The 26,075-nt window shown below is 41.3% G+C and overlaps 2 protein-coding genes across 6 annotated transcripts in view; one reads left to right on the top strand and one right to left on the bottom strand.

Annotated features, from left to right (window-relative positions):
- LOC109042662 (Dpr-interacting protein beta) overlaps nucleotides 1-26,075 on the top strand; it is a 404,914-nt gene that overhangs the window by 225,400 nt on the left and 153,439 nt on the right. The window lies entirely within an intron of this gene.
- LOC140224873 (alkaline phosphatase-like) overlaps nucleotides 1-26,075 on the bottom strand; it is a 51,568-nt gene that overhangs the window by 22,378 nt on the left and 3,115 nt on the right. For all 3 annotated transcript variants that reach the window (XM_072301782.1, XM_072301780.1, XM_072301781.1), the window contains exon 3: nucleotides 9,630-9,686. In XM_072301782.1, coding sequence (XP_072157883.1) covers nucleotides 9,630-9,686 — 57 coding nt within the window. The remainder of the gene's footprint in view (nucleotides 1-9,629; nucleotides 9,687-26,075) is intronic.

The raw sequence follows: 26,075 nt of genomic DNA, 5'->3' as shown, positions 1-26,075 counted from the left end.
TTATTCGTGTTTGATGGATGACCGTTTTGCATCTGCAAAATTGAAGGCTCAAAAATTTAAAAGAAGAGGACAGATTACGTCACTCCTATCTCCAGCTGTATTGCGGATGTAGCCTTAGAAGCACTACTACAAATAAGACAAACGGAAGTAACGCAACGTGATAGTAGTGCGAAGGAAAGGTCGCGCACTGATGACGGCGCAAAGATACAACTATTCTTGCTTCATGGATGCCCGTGTTACGTCTACAAAATTGAAGGTGCGATGGCGCGAGGCGTCAACTACCAATGCTCCGGTTGCTCCGCCCTAGGCTACCAATGAGGTGCCCCTCAGGTTTGAGGGAAAAATTAATAAACCCGACCCAAAGACGTGTCCTCTATCTTCGGCTGCGTTGAGACTCGATTTTTTCTTTTCTTTACCGTTACCATGTTTTAGTGCACGGTAAAAAGAGGAAGAGCGTAAGTCTCAACTTGGACATTTCCAATTACTTGTGTTAATGCCCCAATAAATGAGGGTACTAACCAAAATGTTGCAGTTCTACCCAAATTAATTGAACAACGTCCATTTCATCCAACAGATTGGAGTAGCACCATCATTTAGAGGATATCCACCAGTAATTTTTTCTCCGTGTGCTGAGCCAGTAAGAAAATTTTCTCGTGATTTATTTTCTGCATTGATACCAAATCGAAAGTTGTGAGAAGAAACCGGTTTTCCCTATTACATTGTAAATTTTAGCCATAATCGATGTAAAATGAAACAAAAAAATCCGTCGAGTAGTACATTGTCCACCCCTCGCCAGTCCGGGACGAGATATAAAACAACTGCAGTTATGCGCTGTTTTGCCCCGGAAAAAGGGGCCGGTGACATCACCTGAACGTATTAACACATCCCTCCCGAGTGACATCCGCATTACGGGCACCCCTGATTCGCCTAAATTCCGTCACTTTTTTCCGTCGCCGTAATAACCATGACCATTTGACGGGACTAACGAACCGCCGTAAAACTAAATGCGCGCCCGGCCCGGTCCGAAGTGCAACCATCATCCGTGTTGCGAGACTGAGCGGAAACTGCCGACATTCGACGTGTCGACCGAAATAGATTATTTAGGATCTAATTCCTCCCCTTAGGATCTCAAACTGGTTGTTCCAGCCCAAGGCCAAATATCCACACCGTTCGGGGCACCTTTCACGAGCCAAATGAAAAGACATTTTTACTCCCAGGATCTTTAAGAAGGTCCTCATAATGGATCAGTTGCGTTTGTCTCGGAAACGGGGTTTACGTTCGCTTTTAAATTAGCTGTAAATAATACGATGCGCCTGAACAGCAACTATTCATGTTTAATTTTTACAGAGATCTCGCGCTTTGAAAAGTCAGGATTTTTACGACATCTACCGCGGTAGTGACACTCGAGTTTCACGTCGAGGAACCAGTGCAAATGTGTTTTCCTATGACTGATGAAAGCACGGTGGAAGAAACCAAGGGTTTTATGTCCGCGGTGGATAACGTCATAAACCGACTTTTTCAAAACGCCATATCAGTTCATATTCAACTTGGAAAGTTCCTTTTTGCACGAATCGTAATATTTTTAGCTGATTTCCAAGAATTCAGTACCAGAAAACGATTCTGTGACCAGCGCAACTGACCCATTCAAGACGAACATACTTTTAAGAATTCTTTCCCTGCACCCTCCTCTTCTAAAAAAGCCATTTCTGTCTCTCATTACTCGCTGACAATTATCGAGATAAGTCACCAGAATTTGAACCTTTGCAAGCATTCAACTGCTTCATTGTGTTTTCAAATTCAATACCACGGATACCGGAATAGATAATCCAAATAATTGATGACACTTTCCACTAAAATTCGTTTAATATAGAGAGAAAAAAATAAAGTTTAAGAAATATGATAGGTTATCGCAACAGGTAAGTCCGCGAACACGTCCAAATTTCCATTCGCGTTCGGACGTAGTATTATGAAAATTGCGACTCAGAATGCAACGCTCGTCTACAGATATGCGCGTCCTCCACCTTAAAAACGTGAGTCTTGAAAGCGCGTAAAATTCAATGGTCGGACGTTCTGCGGCCGACCGGTAATAATGGGAAGAACAATGCACACTCAATGAGGAAAAGAAGTATTGCTTGCGCAGTTGCGTAAGTTAGAATGGCCGCACGCGCTGGTGAGTTTTAGTCTGTGATGATTCACGCCTGGGGAGGGGGAAAAAAGTACTCCAAACGCTGGTCGAATAGAAAGGTGCCAGTTGGGGTGCTGCCGGCTGATTATTGAAATTGATGTACAAAGCGATAGACAAAGAAGACATAAGGAGTGTAGAGCTATCCTGATTGGTTGAAATGGGTGGTTCCTATAGGAGAACCTTGTTGACGCAAGGGTCTCTCGTGGGTTGCCGTTAGTCGGTTACCAACCTCCTGTGTCTTCTGAAACCATCCCCTTCCACCTGTTATGCTTTCTCCGTCAATTTCAATAGTCGGCCCGCTGGGGGTATTTACACTTTTTTTCGGATGGGCCTAAAGAAGTTAACAACGTTTTTCGCCGGAACAGAGTTTATTCACTCAAGAATATCTAGTAAAAGTAAGGAAGTTGCACGGAAAAAATGGTACCATTCTTGTTCTCATATTGAAGATTATAATCGAGTCAAACGGCTTGTGCATCCACTTGAATGAGGCCTTAACCCAGAGAAAACGAAATATAAGTTTAGAGTCATGGATAGAGGCAGTAAGAGCCATTTGGAAAAGATTGTAATGTTGCAATCACACCATTTCTTTAATAAAATTCCGTCCAATTTGAGTCAAATAATTCGAGGCGTATTGTCGAATTTGACTGAAGAGCAAAAAGTTGAACTGGAATCGATCTCATCTTTAATGTGGGAACAGAATATCAGGTCTTTCTGCGTGGAAGAAAAATTAAACGTTGTTTTATTAAGAACGACACAACTAACATCCCTTATAAAAACTCGCTTTTATACACATGGAGGCGCAAAGAGTGCCCAAAAAGAACAAGAGAAATCACCATCCGATTAAGCGATTATGTTAGAAATTCATAACGTAACATTCCGAGCGCGTTTTAAATTAGATTTTAATGTCTAGTAGCCAAAAAATAAACACGACTACAAACTTGACTTTTAAACCTCAGGATTATATAACTTCAGATTGGCGTAAACTTATTTTCAGCAACTAACAGACGTAATTAAGGCGAGGCCTATACGTGGGAACGAGTATGTTAACACCCGCTCTCTCATGACTCCCTCCGGCAATTCCTAAATGACTGACATAATATCAAAAACAATCTTTGTTCCCAAAATCCCCTAGCTTATGAGTGCTCACGTACTTTCAAAGATATTTCGTTGCGTTTCCCTACACCGCTTAGCCTATTACCCACGCTTCTCTTCTTGAATTATTTTGCTTCACTGTAAGACTTTTTTTCAATTACTCGCCTTTAGTTACCTTCCCCAACTGCTCCTTCAATACCTTGCAATGATGAAGCTCATTAAACTGCCGGAAGATCTAAATACATTTTACATAAAGATGGACCATTTAAGATTAGCAAATTCTTTATAAAAGCCCATCAAGAAATCCAACGGTGTTCTTTAACAGATTTACTTGACGACCCGCTCTCCGTGGAAACATATTGGTCAAATTGTAATGCACCATTGCTATTCTTAAATTTAAAAATTAGTTAAAAGTACCATACTAGGTCACACGGTCAAACAATATAATATCATTAAAATATTAAATAGTCACTCACGAGTCAGAGGAATTTAATACTCTCCTCTGAGTAATGAATGACTTTTTAACATTTTATCAATATTCTATCGCTTGATTGCTAGTTTTGATGTTTTTTTTTGACTTGACATTGTTAAATTTTGTTGAGGTTTATTTTCAATTTTGTGATGTAAATCGACGATGTGAATAGCTTCAAGACTGAACTACACAGAAGGAGTTTAATTATTATTATATTCGATCGTTTTGGGGCGAGCAGCAAAAGGCAATCATTTTATGAAACTTGGCTTCCACAGAAACAAACATGTGCGTGCAGACATCTAATTTTTAACAAAAATCATAAGTCAAGTTGTTAAAGTAGCAGAATAAAAGAATGAATAAGCGCTTCATCACACTCTCGCATCAAAAGATTCAACATGGGATAACGGTTAGAAGAATCAATACCGCTAATTTCTGTACCCTCAATCCTACTCTCTACTTCTTTTCACTAAACTTGTATCTTTGTCGGTTGACGTTTGAAGCCTGCGAATCCACAATGGTACAAACGAGTACTCTTAACTGATGCGGTATTTAAGGGAGACCAAACTCTTCAGACACATCGAATTGTCAACCTTTTTTTGGCGAATTTTCCTAAAATTCTGAAGCCTTACTCTACGAGAAGAGTAAGTGAATCTGTGGCAATCACCCTCATTAGATTTCTTGACCTATGGCGAATTTTAATGAACGACGGGTGAGAGGTGCATGAGCTGTATACGGCAGGATGGTTTTTAGTACGAGTCCGTTCAGCGAAGCGACCTCTGTCAGACCCCGAGATTTGAGCCGCACTAAAACCCCGGGTTAAAGCGCATATGTGAATGAATTAATGCACTCCGTGAAGAACAGGCATTGCCCCCCCCCCCCCCCCCCCCCGACCGTCACCGTAATGTGTCACGGGCGCATCGTGCATGGCGGGAATGCCAATAAAATCGCCCTGCCCCGGCCCCCGCCCAACCACCCCTGAGGGAGCCTTTGTTGAGGTTTGTTCTCAGTTTACATTTTGAATGTTTGACTGGCAGTTAAAGTAGTATTGAATTGCGCTGTTATTTGAAGTAGCCGTCAGAAATTTTATTGGGGGCGATAGGCGGGTTCGGCGGAGGGCGCGGGGTCGTATGTGGGTCCCATTCATATTAATAACATGGGCTAGATAAGCAGGTACAGTGTATTACGGCGCGCTGGTTTAATAAACCCCTCGCTACGCCCCCGCCCCCCTCCGCCGCTCCCCGCGCCAGGTGAGCTCCACTCGTCACAATTGAAACTGTAACCCATTTAGTTTTGATTACTCGCATAAACACCATTTAATCCGCCCTATCTGGGCCTTTGCGCGCGCCCCCGGCGCCGTGCCCGCGGAAAAAGTGAAAAAGTGACAACAGGAAGTTGACGTGCATTTGCGGCGTTTTAATTCCAAGCAAGGGGTCAATCTCCCCTTGACCCCCCGGTGGCTCTTCCAGACTCCACGGGCGTGACCGTTAATTTGCTGCTACGTGCATTTTTATCGTTCCTTTAACGCCGAGCCGGCTCTTGTTTCGATTCCAATTCGCCCCTTTTTTTGCTTTCCGCTTCGCCGACCCCTAGTTAACGCCTCGTGGGGCGCGATGGCCTTGAACGGTGGCGAGTTGACGGTGTGACTCGAATTTCGCTTCCGGGGCTTCGAATAGTAGGCTGATTATTGAAATTTATAGACAAAACGATAGATAACAGAGACAAAGAGGAGATGGAAGTGTCCTATTGGTAGGAGCGGATGGTTGCAATGGACAGAGGAGGTAAGTTATGGACCAACTAACAGTAACCCACGGCAGACCTCATAGTTAGTCCCTAGTTTGCTCAGTTTCCCCTTAGTGTGTAACAACCACCCGTTTCAAGTAATCGGATACCTTCATTTTCCCTGTGTCCTCTTGTCCGTAGCTTAGTCTAACAATATCAATGATAGCCCGCTGAACTGGTCATGACGCATTCAGCGATATTGAAATTGGGATTTTCACTATCCATTTTTCTAACTGGAATAATATGATGCCGAAACAAGAAATTGAGCAGTAGTGACTGGCATTTGATGATCTTTGAAGTAACGCTATAGATAAGAGCATACCTTAAAATTTACAAAATTTGCAATCTATTTTTGTTTGTATTTTATCTTTTTTGAAATATTCATGACTAATCTGTTTGGTGTATCCGTCGCAAGGGTCTATTTTCAAAGTCTAGCTGTAGATTTGCAAAACTTTCCCTGTACTTGACGTTTTTGCTGCGCTTGTGATTATCAAACTTCCAATGTGTTTTATTTTTTACAGTGAATATTGAACATAACGCCAACTAGCCGAAACACACGTGATGAGAGTTAACTGTATCAACCAGCAGCGTGTTTACAATTACTTTTTACTAGCGTTGTTAAAGACAGGTGCTTCCTCACGATTTGCGCGCGGTAACGTTCTCAATGTTGAATATTGTGTAGCATCCGTTTGCAAGAGTAGGATGGTACAAGTAGGGAAATGTTTACATGTGCGAAAGTATCGCTTTTGAAGCGGGTAGCTCGAATAACGCATATTTCTTACGCATGTTGTGAAGTTGGGAGTGTATTTCAGATTCCGTATGCACTCATCGTACTTTTTGAGCCGTTTTCTAAAAGTAACAACTCCTCTTTTTGCTCTAGCTGAAGTTTTTAGGAAAAGACCATGAATCGGCGTGTAAATGTACACTTTTTATCAAGGCCGGATTTACCTACTTGCCGCCCATGGGCCGCCTGTATTTTGCCGCCCTCTTCTCATTCATTTTGAAACATCAATGTAAACCATCAAGTGAACGTGCCGGAGGGAGAAGAGTGCATAAGACGCGTTCACTCGTGTTGGACACACTTTTTGCGTAAGCCCTGTCAACACTACTAGCAAATGTTCATGGAACCTTGCGCGAAAGTCAAGCTCCGTAAACCTATCTCTGTGTGGACAAGGCTTTTCATTTATAAGTAATGAACTAAAAAATTAAAAAAGAACAAACATAAATTTGGTTCAATGATTTTAACTTCCGCCGCCGTGCCGCGCTGACCACACTGTGTTTGGCGCCATGCGTGAAGTATTCATGTAGTCTTGTAGGCACTGTGCGTTTCACGCCGCGCCGACCGCTGTTGACCGTACTGTGTTTGACGCAATGCGTGAAGTATTCATGCAGTCTCGTAGGCGCTACTATGTGTTACATGCTGACCGCCGCGCCGAGGGCTTCTCCTTTTCATCTCAAGTCCTCGTCATTATTTCTCTCTGCGCCGCGCCAATTACGTGTTTGGTTTCTCTCTTAACTCAAGTAATTAAAGGTGCGCAGTCTTTTGTATCACCAAAATACGACAAAATTAGGAATTAATAAACTCTCAGGAAATGAGAGATTTCGTCACTTTTTCTCGTTTGTAATTTTGTTCTGAATCTGATTTTTTTGTACCTGCATTTAAAAAAATTGCAAAATTTGCCGCCATGGGCCGCGGCCCATGTGGCCACCCCCTTAATCCGGCCCTGCTTTTTACTTATGTTCACAAAGATTATGCTGCTTCCTCACGCTTTGCGCGCGGCAGCGTCCACCATGTTGAATATTGTGTAGCATCTAGTGCGTAAGGTTGGGATGAAACAACTCCCTAAGGAAATACCACCTTCGCAAAAGTATCGCTTTTGAAGCGGGTATAGCTCGAATTACGCATATTTCTTAGTTGTGAAGTTGGGAGAGTATTTCAGATACCCAATGCGCTCTTCCTAATTTTTCATCTATTTTCTAAAAGTAACAACTCCTCTTTTTACTCTAGAAGTTTTCAAGAAAAGACCACGAATACGGCGCCCGCTCGTTTTCGTGGTCCACTGCACAGGATGGCGCGGAAGGAAAACACCCCTCCTCGGCGAAAAACGCTCGCCTTCTTAATTGCGCCCTGGCCGGGCGGGCGCGGCGCCGCGGGAATTTTTAGTCGGGGGCGGCTGGAAAGTCGCAATTTCGCTTATCTTGGGCACACACCGCGGGCGCGGGCGCTTGAGTGTCTTTGAAATTCCTCCGAGTGGCGAATTACGAGCTTCTGCTTTGTGCCGATTCAGAGACAGACAGCCCGGCCCCGAGCGCCCCGGGCCATTAGTCTTTCACACCTCCTCCGCGCGCTTTTTCCTCAGCCCCGCGCAGGAACCGCGTATGTATCGTTGGGACTCAGTGGGGGATGCGTTGTTTCCGCTTCGCTTTCCGGTCGGAATTATGCCCGGCCGCGGAATAACTAATGCACTATGCGGCTGCTCCGGGGAGCCTCGTTCGTCGTAGAGCCGTATTCTCTTCAGAGGCCGAAATTCAGCAGCATCTCGTTGAGGCGCGGGAAAATCCGTTTAAACGGGTCATATGGACTGCATTCTGCAACCCAGGAACTGTTTTACTGTCGTCTCTTTTTTTTATCGAGAGGTCCACTCTTTAGCCGGTATAGGTGCTAGTCGCATAAAAGTTTTGCGGTGAGTTGTGAGTGCCGCGTTTGTTGTCGGGTGAAAAAAATTAAAGGAAATGACTAAATGAAAATTATAAATTTTAGGAGGCTCATGAGGAATTGCTGCTACTGTTCTTTTGTTTCAATAGTCTTCTTAAATGTACAAATACGGTCTCTCAGTTCGGCCCTAGAAGTAGGTTGTGCACGGAGTAAAAAACTTCGTGCCTGGGACCCAAAGTTTACGTCATTTGGATCTCTGAAGTTTTCAGATTGAGCATCCGAACTTTGGAAGTCCAGCTGCTGAGATTTGGATCACACATCTGAAACTTCAGTTCTTACATCTGAAGTACTTCGGTTTTCACATCTGAAAATTCGTTTCTCACATCCGAAGCACTTCTGTAGGGACTGAAGTTTCAGATGTGTGATCTGAACCTAGGCAGCTAGACCTTAAGTGTTCAGATGCTCAGTCTGAAAACTTCAGAGATCCATATGACCTAAACTTCGGGTCCCACACACGAGGTTTTTTCTCCGTGTGGACAATACTGCAGCGTTACGGATAAGAGAAGTAAGTTTATTTTGGGATGAGCGTCAAGATGAGAGCATGGGCTTACCGTGGTTTACAAAAAAACGCTCTAACGGCTCTCTTCCTTTTTGTTCTCATAAGATTCTTCGTGTTCTCGCCTCCAACTGCATTAGCTAGCTTAGGGGTTTTCCCTCTTCTTCTTTTTTCTCCTCCAAAGTAGAGAATGCCTGCAGTTGAATGTGATTTAACCATAACGGTAGTTTACGGTTGAATCAGTCTACAACTCAACACTTAATGGAGTCACACTTCGTCGTCTCAATTTTCAAACCGCGAATAATGTAAACACCAGATTATCAAAATGCCTTAAAAAGTCGAGATACTTAACGCACATCCGTGGAGTTAAAATATTTGTATCCCACGAAGAATTGAAATATCTTCAAATAGCGAGAGCCGCATGTGATTTTCCAACCGCGACCAATGAAAACATACCTTCCCAAAAATGCCTTCAAAGATCGAATACTTCACGCACACCTGCGTAGTTAAAATACATGTATCCAGTGCGTAGCGGTTGCGCGTAGAAAGAGAGGAGCCCAGGCAAGCGGTCAGAGATTTCTTGGATTTTTGCAGCTTCAATATTCTCAGAACCAATATCATTATCTGTGGCGATTGTAAATTGCAGATTGAAACGATTCGAAGTCAATTTGAATTCAGCGACATCAAGAACATCAGAATCTCCCATTTTATGAAATTTTGATTATTTTCCTTTTATTAGCCGTAACCAGGAACTTTTACGAGGAATATGGTCGGTATACTTGTTAAAAATTACCGGGCCATCCTGTGTGTGGCAGTCTTTGAACGGTGAAAGTGATTGTTGACATTCAATTGATCTTACGACTTAATAATATGTGTATGTATAACTCACCATTTTCTGTTAGGTAGTGGCTTGGCTTCAGCGGCACTTTCCCCACTCTTGAGTTGCCTAAACAAAAATAAAATAACTAATTAATTAAATGAACAGAAATGTGAACAGACTCAACTAGATCAAATTTGTATGTTTATGTGCACTGGGAAATGGAGACTTGCTCTCTCTTTTCAAGGTCGAAATCGTAATTTTAGTATTTTGCTGTTGTCATCGTTTTTATAAACTAATCATTTCCTTGAATCTTCTCCTTTGTTGCAGGTATGAATCTCTTATTAACTTTATGACTTGTTACATGAACCCAAAATTCTTGGTGTCCGTAAGTAAATCCATTGTCCTAATTTCTCTCGATGCGAGAGCCCTTGATTCAGTCATTTTACAATATTTTACATTGTAGCTCTATTAATGTACCCAAGTAAGTGTGCCGCAATGTCTTTGCAAACGAACTGCTTTTATCGCTTACGCACTTCATTTCGGAAAGAACTAATAACAAATCAATTATATGATCGCACTAAGTAACCATAAGGGCAATGTTTAAACAAGTGGCGTGGCGTGCTTCGCGACATATCGATTTATCTGCCGTTTAAACCTATCATAAAGGATCGAGAAACAGGGTTTTTTCAATTAACACCTCAATAATCTATCTTTTACCATAGCTTCAAATGGGGAATAATCGGAGTTCGATCATTCAACGCCGCCCCTTCGGTATAGACTATGAAGTAACAATGATAGAAAAACAACTTAATCGGCCCGAAACACTGAAAAAGAAACAACTTAAAACGAGACTAAGGCCGCAAATAATAAAAAGCAACATATGAAATAAAATAAGAAACCCGGGACGTTTCGCAGGGATCATACCCGCATTTTCAATCGCCAAAACAAGAAAATTAAAAGGAAGACACTATGAGCCTCACCGTTGTTATTGTGAGACTACACACGTTGTTATTGTGAGTCTCACAATAAGAACGGTGAGGCTCGTAGTGTCTTTCTTTTAATTTTCTTGTTTTGCCGGTTGAAAATGCGGGTGTGATCCCAGTGTCTTTCTTTTAATTTTCTTGTTTTGCCGGTTGAAAATGCGGGTATGATCCCTGCGAAACGTCCCGGGTTTCTTATCTTATTTTATATGTTTCTTTTTATTATTTGCGGTCTTAGTTCCGTTTTATGTTGTTTCTTTCTATGGAGTAACTGGACTATGGCGGTTTCCTCGCTTTTCTTTGGTAAAGTATATGCGTCTTAGTTTGTCTATTACAAGCTTTGATTCTTCAGTCCCAGTATGGATATTTACTGCCGAATACAGTAACTAAAATTTGGTTCTCTTGACCGAATTTTTCGGTTTCTCGTCCCGTGAACTTCTGTTTTCTCTCTCGATTTCTTCGGCAATCTTGTGTTATGCTAGAAAGCTCCTGGGGAACGACAGTGTCTTGAGCTTTTTTTCAGCTCAAGTTGTTTGCTTGGATATGATTCAGTGCCAAGGTCGAGTGGTTGATGCTCCTCAGTCCTCTCAGTTGCCGCGCATTTCGATCAATTCCTTATCTTCGAAATGAAACATTCGTTTGCGAGAAATTTACTCCCTGATTTGGCGTCCACACGCCGGACTGTCTTCGAACCGAGAAAAGGCGGGAGTGATGGCTGTGTTTTGCGAGTCTTTCGAGTTTTGCGACAGGTACCCGGTACCGTGTCGAAGGTCGGTCTAAGACTTGCCTAGCAAACTCAAACGGTTTGCAAAGGATAGAGTTAACTTTCATGTTAGTTTAAATGCACATGAGGGGGTTTTGGGGTCCTCCCCCGGAAAATTATGAAAAGTGAACCTTAATGGGTGCATGCAACTATTTAGGCGCATTTTTTTACCTTATCACTGGGAAGAAGTCTATTGGATTCTGAGTCCAAACTTTTGATAAATTTGTAAATGAAGAAGAAGAAAAATACGCTTGATCTAATTGGAAGTTTGTTTGAATCGAGAGAAAAGCCTCTTTATTTAATCAAGGTTTCCTTTTGCTTCAAGCAAAAATCCGACTGAGCCAAGAGCATTTTTACTTGTCAAATCTTCAAGAGTCAACACATTAGATTCAAGATCCTTATTTCTTATGAAAATATCCAAAAATCGAGGTCAACAATTTCATCAACGAGTTCCACCTGACATAGGCACGACAAAGCAGTGATAAGACATAGCCGACCAATCACGCTCCGCCTCTTAACCTAGATGTCATCTATGTCGACCCGACAAACACAAAATTTCAATAATCAGGCTGCAGGCTCGCGGTTCACACCTGTTGAAAATTGTGTACACAGCCGTGTGTTCGCCACCGAGAAATCAGGAATTTTCAATGATCAGAGTGCGCACCGTGGTGTACGCGCAATATGTGAAGTATTCCGGCACTCTCGTAAGCGCCAAAAAGCGTTCAGCACCGACAGCCATTCTGCGTAATGTGTGAAGTATTCTAGCACTCTTGTAGGCGCGCCAACAAGCGTTTAGCTCCGGACGCACCGACGGCCGTTCTGCGCAATGTGTGAAGTATTCCTCCAGACGTGTAGGCGCTAATAAAGCGTCTCGCACCGCCGGACCGTAGCTCTTCGGCACCATCGTTCAAAGGTGGCATTTTTCTACGTCTCCGTTATTTTGAAGTTTTTTTACACGTTTTAACCCTTTATTGCATAGCGTTGCATAAAAAAAACAAATGGTTTTCAGCTTTATTTCTATGCTGGAGTATTAAATTGAATCAAAGCAAGAAATGATTTTTGGGGAGCATTATAAGTCTGATCTCCTAACTTAAAAAAATTACTACAAAAATCGATTTCAACTTAATCTATTGTCGAAAAAATACTCTACAATGTAGATCTCACCAAAATCAACGATTAGCTCATGCAACAAAGAGTTAAATTACACCAAGTGTGTAAACTGCGGTTGGTCCAAGTGTGTAACCTGGTCGAGGAAGAGATTGAAACCACCCCGAAACGTCCCATGCTTCATGTTTTGTAGTTTTTTAAAGCCTTTTTCACCTATTTGTCTCACGTTTTTAAGCAACAAATAAATAAATTCTCTCTCGGGCCCGGCGTTGACGAGACGGTCATCGGCGGCGCGGTGGTTGATCTGGCGGCAGGGCGGACGTGTGCCGCGCGGTAATTGCACTGCACTCGAGACCCACTCAAGCCGGGGCCGCGGGCGCGCGTCTGGTCTCCGTCCGGCGGCCACGCCGAGCCCCGAGTTCGCGACACCGACCGACGACAATTCCGTCTCGCCATCCCGTCACGGGTTCGTCGCGATCTGCGAACTCTCGCGTTACGGAGGAAAAACACATTGGATCTAGTGTACAGACTCTTCAAAACATCGAAAAGAAAAAGTTCTCTTGACTCAATCCGAATCTAGCTTAAAACAAGAATCAAGCCTCTTAATTTAAGCGGATTTCGTTTTGATTCAAGCAAAAATCCGATTGAATCAATAGTATTTTTTCTTGTCAATGTTCTCAAGAGTCTGGACTCAAGATCCAATGTATTTTTTTTTCCAGTGCCTCTAAAAGAATTGTAACAGCGGAAATCAAGGATTTTTTTCATGTAAATGATCAGGATGTCTCGGCTGAAAACACCTCAGCCTTCGTTGTTGGATAAAAGACAAAAAAGTTTACAAAAATTAAATTCTGTTGTGCCTTTTCAAAACTAGACAAAATGACAGTCATCTCCTTTTGGTAAGGTATATTGTACAACCAGGGACTTAGTTTTTATGCTTTTGAATTGTTATTGTTTCGTATCCAACTGAAGGTAGACGCGGTGTTTCCAGCCAAAACGTTCCGGTCTTTTTTATCGAAAAAGCCTCAACTTGTTAACCTGTTGTTTCAGTTGTCAATGTGCATTTGTACCTTGCCACGGACGGCGGATCATCCAACATCTCTCGTATATTTTGAAAGCTTTGCAGCAATTATTTATGCAATGGAATTTTTTTTTTTTATTCTGTTTTTCCTTTTTTTTCTTAAGCAACGGCAGAAGCTGAATTCGTTTGTTAACGCGATATTTCGTGAAATCATGGGTTTTGAGCGCAATAGGTGAATGCAATTTTGTTCAGTCAACGACAGGGTGAGCATTTTGCTAAGCAAGCTAATTGGCAATTTTTTATCAATTTGACCGATTGTTCAGCTTGTTGGTCATGAGTCATCGTAAGGCGAATCTGCATAAACGGTGTCTTCCGAAAGTAACTCCTACGCAATAGAGGAGATAACAGTGCGATGTCTTCAATGTATATTGTCTTTCATCGAGTGAGGAAGAAGCTGCACTCTGTTTTCAACGCTACTTTTCGCGTTATGAATACTTTTGAGCAAGTAATAAATACAATTTCGTAGAATGATGAGTAACGAATGCCAGGGTGACCACTTTGCCAATCAAGTTTTTGCCAATTAGTGCAGGAATACTAAACCGATTGTTCAACTTTTTGGTCATGTGTCACCATTAGGCGACTCTGAGCGTGTACTTCCGAAAGTATCTTTAACACAATAGCACAGATAGCAGTGCAAGGTCTCTAAGATAGATCACCTCTCATGACGGCTGACTGTCGCACGGATTTTCGAGCGACATTCGTAGTGTTTTAAACAGCTTCTTATCTTTAAGCAGTCTCGCGTTTGTTTCATTGTCATATTAAGAAAGCCCATGAATACAATTTTGTATTACAAAGCTGGTAATTTTCCAGTCACAATTCAACATTACACTTAGAAATAATTTAGAAGTAATTTTCAAACTTAGTGGTTCTCAACGTTAAGTCTTCATTATTAGTAGCCACCAATAGCCATAATCATCTGAATGTGGTATTTTTACCATTTTTGTGTGATAATCTTGCTAATATAATGGTAAATCCAACTGAGTGGTATTGAAATTGAATCTACGTAGTTAAAATCTTAAAATCGTATTTAAAAAAAATCGGAATCGAGTCATTGAACATAAATCTTTTCTTATTCTTTAATGCATTTTTTTATTTCATTTCATTTCATCTCTCTTCTCGTCGTCAGATGATGAACTGTAAGTGTTCAAAATTCTGACAATCTTTCGCACTTCCTCCTTAAATTGGGGAATACCGTGCTGAGAGCTAAAATGTACTACTCTAACACATGCAAGAAACAAGCGTTGCTTTGTTCGGTCACGTGTCCGGTCTTCCGTCTCTATTTAAATTCTAGTGTGATAAAGTTGAAATCCGAAGAAAAGTCAGGTAAATGTAATCAATCAATGAGAACAGCCTTAAGGAAAACACAACTTGCGCGGCTATCAGTGGTTACAATGTCCGTCATACTCGTGTTTAACAACGTCGGAACTCTAGAAGGAAATCCCAGCGATAAGATGAAACGATCGGTTGTAAAAAATGTATCGAGTCAGTCGCACGTGTGTACAATCGCGTTTATTGCCGTAGAAATATCATTGATTAGAAATGCTAATAATATGATGACTCGACTTCATTTTAGGATTTTCATATTTTAAAGCTGAAAAATGGGATACCGTTTTGCTTTGGCACAAGTTCACTTCACCGATTTGGTGTGAGATTCATGCAGTGCTCTCGTCTCCGCGGTGAATGACTCAATTCATTTTCCTCTCCTACTGACAGAATTATTTCCCTCTCAATTTCATCGTATACTGACTATTGATACTTGAAATTTTGATGAAAATATTTTCAAATACTTCGTCTGCAGTGACGAATTCAAATCATTTAATTTTCTTTTTACTTTAAAGGTTATATTTCTTTACCTACTCACCCTTACATGGTGACTAGTTCTTGAAACGCCAAAAAGAAAGTAAGAAACGCAGGAAATAACCGGAAACTTCTATAGCAGAACCTTGAAATTTTTTGTTCTAGCCTTAACATCGTATTTCTTCAATTTATGAAGACTTCGTGCTCAAAAATATCCTTGTAAAGAATTATGTTTGAGGAATCATGATGTAATTAACTTTGATAAGTTAGGGAATGATATGATCTTAAAACACTTTCCACACTGTACCAGAATACGAGGCGGTTATTGTGATTTTACGAATCTAACAATATCCAGCCATTCTCCATCAGGCACAAAAGCGTCTACCTACAACCATGAAATTTAATCTCTGTGAGTCTGGGCATAACATACTTTTTTTTTCTTGAAGCATCAGAACTTCATCTCATCAGTTGTTCTCTGGACAAAGTTTGCAATTAGGAACTGCAGTATCTGGCTCATTGTACAAAGAGCTCGTGTCCCATTAATTTCCCAACGGAGATAGGTGCTTCCATGGATGAGCTAGAAATTGCAGTTCTAGATTGCAAAATGCTGTCCAATTATTATTTTTGAGGAAAATTGATACGGAATTCAAGAATCTCAGTTCTAATTTTCAAAATTTGGTGCAATTGATATTTTTGAAGATTGAAAATGAATTCGATACCCAAGTAGCATTTTTCAATAATTTCGAATTTAGTTGCGATTTCTTTTTATTCTTGTGTTCTTTTCATTTATTCTTATTTTTTTTTGGGGGGGGGGGCGATAAAATCGCTAATATCATCAAAATTTGAGCTATTAACCTCGATCTCATCGCAATTTTATCCCGTGTAATCGCATTCGATAAAATCGAGATTTTATTTCCATCCATCAAGATTATTTGTTCGATACCATCGCGATGGATCGCCGTCGATGAAATCGCAATTTTTTTGCAATAATATTGTAATCAATCGACGTTGATAAAATCGAGATACCTCCGCCAATCAAATCGCAACCTATCGTGATCACTGCAATTTGGATATGTGACGCCAATTATGGAAGGATTACCGTAACAAGGACTCGGAATTTATTGGCGCACCCGACAAACATGCGCGCTGCGGGGAAAGTATCCAAGCGCCTAACGGTTCGTTCACCCGACAAGACGGGTTTCGCGACCAGCACAGCACGGTGCGCGAAGGTTGCGATTTCGGTTTCTCCGATCGGAGCATCGCATCGCATCGGAGGCGGAGGTGCGAGCCGAGATCAATGGAGCTTATGGCTAATCGGCCCGCGGCAGAAATACTCACGTGCTCTTACTCTCTTACGCGCGGCCGCGGCCGGGGGGGCGATACTCATCCTTGACCCAGTGCCGACTCCCCGGGCCCCGGGTCACACTCATTCATTACTCCTCATCGCGTATTAGCGCCGAGACGCACGTCGACCAGCTATCGGCAGAATTTTAAGGACTCAACCCGAATCGCCCTATGATGGGATTTTGTAACCTTGCGTTTTATTTTGTTCTTTTCGGTATAATGGACTTGAATTGGCGACAATTTTTTCCTTCATCAAATATACATTTATGTCGTAGGCTAATAGTCAAAGCAGGCATTTTGTCAAATGCCGAGGCAAATAGTCAAGTAATCTTACCTCGATTGAAATTCTGATTATTTTGATAATCTTAGAAAAAAAAATTATTCTCTCAAGTTGATAAGGATATCCTGTAAAAATTGGCATCATACAATTGTAAATAAATCAAATCTGGTTCCCTTAAACGAGCTTTCATCTCAGGATTTTCAGCATGTCATATAATACCACTTTTTAAATTCGGAAAGTTGAAATATGTGAGGAGCATTTGGAGGGCAAAATACAAAATTAGTTGGGGTAGTTTTGGTGAATACTTGAAATATTGGAAGTACTTTCAAAACAATGGAAACTCGACAGTTCCTCGTCAAAAACATACAAGTATTTGTAAACCATAGAAATTTGACTATCTGCCTAGGACTGCGACATATACAATCAATACTTAGTTTATTCAAGACTTCCAGGCCAACAAAACTTTGAACTGTACTTGCAGGTCAACCTTACTTCTATTCACGGCAATGTCATCATTCTCTGCATTATTTTCTTCAGAAGTTATCACATATTATACGCTAAAGTTAATTATCAAATGGACGACGGTCCATCATCACGGGAAAAGTATATGGTATGTAAGCGGGCCCACCTTTCCCTTAAGGATGGACCGTCGTCATTTACAACGGATTCAAATTAATATCAATCGTCCTGTGATGGGATCTTAAAACCTTGCCATTAGGTTTTATTCACTTCGGCGAAATGGACTTGTTTTGGCGACAGTTTTTCTCCTCATCAAATACATAAACCCTTACGAGCCAATAATTGGCAATCGTACTTGCATGTCAATCTTACTTCTATCCTCGGCAACGCCATCATTTTCTGCATTATTTTCTATAGAATTCAATAAATAATAGATTGAAGTTGCTCATATTTGAAGAGTGCTCTTTTGACAGACTTGATGCGTCTATTAAGTTGGCATTGATAATCTTCCTTGCTGAGCACCGACTCCAAGTACCTGAAGTTATGGACCACCTCAATTTTTCCATCCAGGATGGATTCAACATTCCGTAGATTTATAAGTGTACTTTTGTTTTCGACCAGTTAGATAAAAAAGTGTTAGGGGTTATCCCCTAAAATTGTGGTACTACCCCAATTTGTTGGATGATATGGACATTTCCAATTAATTTTGGTAATATCGCAACTCAAGTTGGGGTAGTACCGCAACATTTAGGTTAGTAACCCAGTTCATTGGGATAGTATCACAATTATTTGGGGTAATATCACAATAAATTGGCGTAATACCACAATTAATTGGAAATGTCCTTATCATCCAACAGTTCGGACTTAACCCCTACCTCTTTTTTTTCCGTGATGTTCATCCACATGTTGCCCCCTTTACAACTGAGTCTTGAAGCATTGACTCCACTTCTTTCTCCGACGTTACCGAGGGGGATGTATTATCTGATAAGTTCAGAACCGGATGAACTTTTATCCGATTCTGTTCCCGAAACGGCACCCGTGACCCACTGTCGTCGGTGGAGTAAAGTGCGTTTTCGATGAATGGGCAATGAGCGTAAACACGCGGACAGGCCTATCTGTGCTCACATTTGAATGTCACACGAGGAGGACTTGCGTCACGCCCCCCCCCCCCCCCGCCCCATCCCCCCGATAAACGCCGGCAGCGATTTCGGGATCCCGAACCGAGCCGCCACCGCGGCCGCCGCGGGAATCGGGCGCGTAATCTGGATGATAATAATTACTCCCCGACGAAGCACCATCCAGCAATTGTTTCAACATCAAACGGGAGGACGACACGTGACTTCCCGGGACAATCGCGCACCTATCCTATTGTTTATCGCGCCCGACGCACAGGACGCTCCGCAAACTGTAATCGACTATTGTAACCCTGTGCTTGCCGAGAAAACACGGAAAATAGAGTTTTAGGGGCTGTCCCCTAAAATTGTGAGTAACCCTCTGCATGCCGAAAAAACACGGAAACGTGAGTTTTAGGGGCTGTCCCTTAACATTGTGGTCCTACCCCGCATTTTTTTAAATGTTACGGACATTTCCAATTCATTTTGGCTCCACCGCACCATTTAAGTCAGTAAAGAAGTGAGTGAGCCCGCGCCAGAGCCTGGTGGTAAATCTCTCGCCTTTGTTTTAAGTAATCCAAAGCTTGCCTTGAAAGAAAAATAATGTGTCATTATTCTTGCTCTCCTCTATTTAATCATTAACATTTTCCATCACTCCTCATTTTATCAGGAAAGTCAGAAGTGGATGATCGACTGTCGATAATTTTCCATTCGAAGCCGCGGTAAAGAATAAATTATTATAGTGTTCGTTGCGAGCACCGTGTTTATATCAATCGACTTATCGTAAAGCATGCCCCACGCCCCTGAAATTCAGGTAAGTTTAAAATAGGGGATGCACGCCACTCGGCAATTTTCGAATTTTTTCGCGCAGCACAAGGGAGTGAAACGTGTTGCGAACTTGATGAACAACCTGTGGAGGTACGAGCTCTGCGCGACACGAAATAGTTTAAACAGCTTTTAATTTCCCCGGTTGAGGTTTTTGATGACGCTGCAGAATTAATGAATGGAGCATCGCCGGAATTGTTTGACTGTTTGATTTAATATTTGATGTTTTAATGAAGGCTAACGCGACTTCCGTGTCGTTCGGATGGACGCGAATTGCAGCTACTTGTAACTTCACTCTGAATTAATTCCCGCCTGCACCGGTCTACGCGACGCGGGACAGCCCTAACCGTAACACTGCATTTAGAAACGGACAGGTGAACTGCCGTGCCAAGGGAAAATCTCGTATGAGTCTTCAGACGTTGCCATATTTTCTTAAATAAAAATCGAATCCACCGGAAAAATTGTGAATATTTTTCTGCCTAGCTTTCAGGCGATTTTGTTCGCAATTCAATCTGAAATATCTGTGATTTTCAAGGAACATTTTACATAACTTTCTTGATAAATTTATGTTGTATCTGGGGAAATTTGGAAACTTTCGATTGTGCATACGGCGTTCTTCCTTAGCACGGCAGCGCCGCCGGGGGTGGATAGGCTGGCGCGTCCCTCAATTGTCAAATGTAGCTCCATAGCTGTCAGTGAATGTAATTTTTAACGGTTTGATTGGGTCAAAGAAGGGCTTCTTCATCTTGCGAAAGGTTGAGGTTAAAATATTTCTTCTACTCACGCACCATTCAGTGGTAACATCTTGTTTCAATACTCCTTGCAAATGCAGCAAGGCTTCTATGACAGATTTGAATTCAGGCGGAGTCTTTTCGTGATGCTGTGGACATATGCTGAGACTTGCAACGTTGGAGATATACATTTTAATTTATCATCTTTATACATTCTCTACTTTTGTTAACAGCAGCATACGTACGTTGGAAGCAAATATCTTGCATTTTATTTTTTAAGTCAGTAAACCAGAAATAAATCATGTGATCGAGACTCCCTGGAAAAACGTAGGAGTTATGTTTTGAATGGAAATTTCTATGGAACTCAAAAATTTTTCCACGCGGCTCATGAGTTTCTAATCTTTTCCCACTCGTACTCCTCTTTGAACCAGATTTATTAGGATATCCTGGAACATGCCGTATCCACGTCTCAAAACGTCTCATCGTGTGTGGTGAAGCCAGTGGAACAGAGATGGACGTATTCGCCGGAGACAACGGTCTCTCATTAACTTCAATTTATGCACGGCTGAAAACACGCCTCGGAATTTGTCGCGCATTCATTGAAAAATTACTTACTTTGACTCACGGCTCATCTCCACATTAGCTCAATCACTGTAAGGAAGAAAAGAATCCCCAGCTGAACAGCTACTTTAGTTGCGATCAACGAAGTACGTCAGAAACATACAAGTTTAAAACAGGAGCCAACCGACAGCAACAATCTGAAAGACCGTCATTATTTGTGCTTCGCTAAGGGGTATCGGGAGGGAGGGGGCACCCCCTATTACTTCTTCTGCAAAGCGAGATACTATGGCCGTTTTCGGAAAATTCCTCCAGGAATCGCTTGAACGCACTGTCCATGAGGAAAATTAGGGATATAAGTGCACTCCTTTGTCTTTGTAAACGAAGTACTAAAGAGAGCAGCTCAGAATTCTTCGAGGTTTCCCCTGAGTTTATCCGATTTTCTCCATTTACTGATAATCCCCATCGCTATGAAATGCGAAATTTTTATGGTTTTAGCAAGAATGTTTTTTCCTGTATCCTCATCCTGATCAGACAAAAAAATGATAGATGGCATCTTATAATTATTTGTGTAGCCATTTGTCGTATTTTCGCGCTCATAGTGACGAAAGCAGGGTATGTATGGCAGGCAATTAAGCTAAACGGAAGAAAGTTGAACGAACAAAGTGAAACGCATCAACGATTAACGTTGCCTAGTTCATTGGTTTTCCTCTGAATTTCATGCGGGATTCCATTTTTTTCCCACTAGTCCACGGGAAACACGTGTATTTCCTTTAAGGGATCCCAGAATGCCCAGCCAGCTGTGCCCTTGAGGCGAATGGGGAGAACAGTACCCGCTAATTCATTATCTTAACCGGGAAAAGGTCGGATACTAAAATTTTTGAGGACTCGCTGAAACAATAATCCGAAAACCTTATTATTATACTCATTTGCGCGTATATTTTCATCAGATGCATTCTATCGCTAACATCTTTAGGCGCTAATCTTAAAAATGTACGCGCGAGTGAGTCTGAACATACGTTTTTTGGGAAAATGATTTATACTAGGACCACGATTATTCGTTATGGTGCTGGCGTTTCAAATCGCTATTTGTTTCCTACTTCTTCGGTTAAATATGGATAATATCTTACATTTTCCCATAATTTGGCAGCTCTACTTTTTACTCAAGCTCATTAGTAGCCGCTTATTTTGATATTGTTTTCTCAATCTTTGGCTGATCGCGTGACTCAACGCGTTAGCGGATTTATCAATAATTGCTGGCACCTGACTATTACTGCATCCAAATGAGGTTGTTTAACAATAATCGGAACACCTTTCTCTTTTGTGATGCACTATGATGAATGTTTTTGCCAGAATCTTGACGTTTATTTATTCCATAAGTGGTTGGAAGTCACTGAAAAGACTGGAGTATGCTTACATTCCATCGGAGCCAGTCTTATTATTGCGCAGGTCATACACCTTTTTATCAAGCCTACGCCAGTTTATATGCTGGATATGAAGCCTTCTTTGCATATTCATTAACCAGAATGTTGAAAACCTGCTTCCAATACTCTCATCTTTACAACTTTACAAATGCAAAAAAACGAGCGATTTCTCGGTACTTTCACGAAAAACCGCGAGGACTTCTTAACATAAAATATGACCCTCATCAAACGATTCATTTGGCTACAACACCCAAATCGAAAGGATTACTTCCTCAAAGTAGCTGTGCAAAAACATTTTTTAGCGAATTCAAAATTTTAACGATCACTTTTACCGTAAAGGTATATCCGAGATATAAATAATTGACTCTTGTGCGAATGTTTACTGAAAGTGACCTGCATCAACATTCCTGTTTAGTTTCTTACATACATGCATTTCAGAATTTTCAATATTGCTTCTTCAATGAATGAGTTCAAAAATCCCCTTTTTTTCTCTTAGATGTTACAATGCACATTTTTATCAAGCCAAAGTGATTCGGCGATGCATCCACGCTGATCCAAGGATGGCGAAGTCTTACTTTCGAAGTGAGTATCCTTTCCCCTAAAGTCTCTCGACAGTCATCGAATTTTCCCGTGCAGCATACGTTCTTGAAGGTTGGGCTGTTAAACTGTTATTTCGAACAATTCCAACAAGTACTTTTAATGAGAGTATAGTCTCGTAATGATAGAACAGCTGGTCAGTTAAAGAGTCACGCAAAATGCAACAGCATGAGTTGATAAGTTAGAGCAACAAGTTCGCGTGACTCCTAATTCTGATTAGTCTCAGTTACGGTTGAAAATTGACGGATCCGTAGAAAATACACTAATTATTCGCGCATTGCTGCTGTCTCGCACATTTGCAGCCGTGATTTTTTTCTCCTCGTAAAAGTATACAGCAAAGGAGGAAAGCTTAATGGGAGGCCTGACAAATTTGCCGTTGAGGAATTTGGGAAAAAGCATACGTTGCGACTGTTAAATGAACGTATTTCTGTCAAACAGAACTGTGTGCATGAAGACATGAGCCCTGAGACCCATAAGAATATATGCGTAATTGGGCTCACGTCATAATGCACACAGTTTCGTTTAGCAGCAATACGTCCAAATTGTATGTGTGTTCTCGAAACATGACTCGCCGAAATGAGTCTTTTTTTTATATTTGTCCCAAATGCTTATTTAATTTCACCGATCAAGTTTATATAGGGTATGGAGGATTCAAAAATATCAAATATACATTTCCTCCGTCCGATGTGATAACAAAATGCCGTTGTTCAAAGAGAGTGCAATTCAAACAAACAAGCTAGAATGTATTAGGCAAAAAGGAACACATAAAATAGCGCAAGAGAACATTGAAACTGCATAAAAAACGCGACATGGAGAGACCAGCGGTTGCTGTGCTTTGTTGGAATGAAACATGACGTGGAGTCCCCTCTCGTCCTCACACTCCTTAAAAAAGAGAGTACTCAGCGTCGATTAACAGCAATAGCATTCATCTATATCGAAGGGCGCCAAAACCTGAACATCTACGATGATTTGTCACCGGCAAGTTCAGATTTGTGGACTTATCGGATCACCTGAAAGGATTCCCTCAGACTATCTCTCAGTTCCTTTCCGTGGATATTATTTGCACAATGAAAAATTAGAAGGAAAATGATAGGGGACGTTTTAGCCCTTGAAAATAGAGGTCGCATCACCATAACTTTGCAGCCAATGAACTAAACACAAGCTGAAATTCGGAGTGCTTTTTACTCTAGGGAGGAGTGTCTGGGCTTCAAACCAAAAAAAAAGTGTGTGCATTTTTTTCGTAATATATCGACGGTGAAAGTCGGCAATCACATAACTCGTTTGCGGTGTCTGAAAATCTCCGCCTCTACGTCATTTTTTTAAAGGAGAACAAATTGATATTATTTCTTGAAGTTTTTGCAGAATTTTCTTTGCATTGAGAAGAAAAATCATGACAGTTTTAAAGAATTGCCGTTGAGTAGTTTTCCATTTAAAAAAGAAAGTATGACAGGAAGTCTGCGACGTCGCAAACCGAGTTATGTGATTGCCGACTTTCACCGTCGATATGTAACTTTAAACTTCCAAGGTACTTTAAAACAAAGCCGTATGCACCAAAAAGGTAACTTTCAACAGGATTTCAAAGTATCCTTGTGTGTCCTTTCTTCATACACCACTATTTACGGAAAAGATTCAATCGTATCCTTGTATGTCATTAATGTACTTTATCGGATCTCTCGTGTTTTACAATGTACTAACTTATCTCAGTTCGTTAAAAAAAGATCATGTGGAGATGATTGTTTTTAATCAATTTTACCGAAAAATCAATCGGTGCCTTAGTGACACCCCCTCTTGTTTGGTTCGAACGGGTGACACGTCGACCCTGATTTCCGCGGAAAAAATAAACCCGACCCACAACACCTGGGGGCCCAGGCGACCTATTCACATGGATTGATTTACAATGTCAATACAGCGGGATTCGGATTTCAGTTTGAAAAGCTTTCCAAATTAACCTCTGAACACTCGATTTAATCTCGAGTAGCAACTCGTTTAAAGTTATTTGTTCTGCACTCGAAAAGCGTGTCATACGACTCGACATTCATTCACAGCACAGCAATTAATTATTATTACAAAGTATTGTTCTCGCACTTGAGGGCTAATTCCAAAGCGGTTGCCTTTAAACTCGAACACCCCGACTGGAAATGTGATAATGAGCGCTACCTTTCTTTCATGAGAGAGAAACAGTTCCGGTGTTGGTTTAGAAATTACTTTTTTTCATTTAACCTTTTGCCGAATGCTTTTTCTTTTCAATCGAAACGGGCAGCATTACATTAAATGAAAATTATTCACCAAACTTAGCGCAACTACTGTACTTGCATCGAAAATCGGCTACAATTAAGTAACTCGAGGGAAAACCACAAATAGGACCTACTGCGGACACCAAGCAATACTCTCAGCTTGTAGTCAAATTTCAAAACGAATATATGGTATTACGGTAATTACACCGAAAAGTCAACTTTTTCCAGTCTGTTTGAACTCAAAGGCCACCAACTAAGGCCCCTGAGACTCTGTATGCATCCATGTTCCCGACCGTATGAAAGGATATACTAAGATGGGCAAAAGTAGCACATATAACTTGATATGTTATAAGGAGGGGAGAGGGGGGTCCCTTTTTGAAAATCGTGATATTTTTTTGTCAAGGTTGCTTCCCGCCCTGCCACTTTAGGGGGACGGGGGTCATGACTCCCCAGAAAGTTTTATCCCTCGATGATTAGGACAACAATCCTAACTGGAATAGTTTAACTCGATAATTGAAAAAAGTTATTGCGTTTAAGCGTTTCTTTTCAGAATGAAATTTTAGTTCCCGCCTAAGCATTGTTTGGCTCTTTCTCAAAACTTATTTTTAGCACTTCAATTCTTAGTATGTAATACAATTGAAGGAATTTTAGGACAAGGCGCATAAGTGCAGTTTGCAAAAAAATTGACGTATGTATTAATAATTTCAAGTAAAACTGCATATATTGGGGGAAACTTGAAAGTTTTAAGCATGAAAAAGTCGGTTTGAACTTTCTATCCGTAACAAGTATCCGTGTAATATCGGAACTTCCAACATGTAATTCTCGAAGTAGCAGAACTGCACTCATTCGTTTTGCCCTTCAAGCCCCTTAATTCCAAGTCCGGGGTATCTGAAAGGTTTAAAAGTTACAAAATCGCAAGTGTTCGGAGCACTTTAAATATTAAGGTCAGAAAAGGCTCTCACTAAAAACACCGGATCTTCATTAATGCTCCATGAACCTTTTTTAAGGACCTGTCCGTTTTCGCTCGAACTATACGAGGACCGATTTCTCAAAACTTCGTTTAAGGTCTTACAGGTCCCTCGAGTAACACGCCAGAACAGGAACAAGGGCGGCCGAATTAATCTCATTACGAGGTGTTATGCGTCGTCACTCGGGGCAATCGATAGTTGAAGAACTCTCGGGTACGTGGGGAGGGGGGGGGGGGGGGGGGGGTTGGAAGAAAGTTT

The sequence above is a fragment of the Bemisia tabaci genome, chromosome 6 (assembly GCF_918797505.1).
Source record: "Bemisia tabaci chromosome 6, PGI_BMITA_v3".
NCBI classification, from domain to species: Eukaryota; Metazoa; Arthropoda; class Insecta; order Hemiptera; family Aleyrodidae; genus Bemisia; species Bemisia tabaci.
Note: the sequence above shows the minus strand (reverse complement) of the source record. Positions and strands in the feature narration are given on the sequence as shown.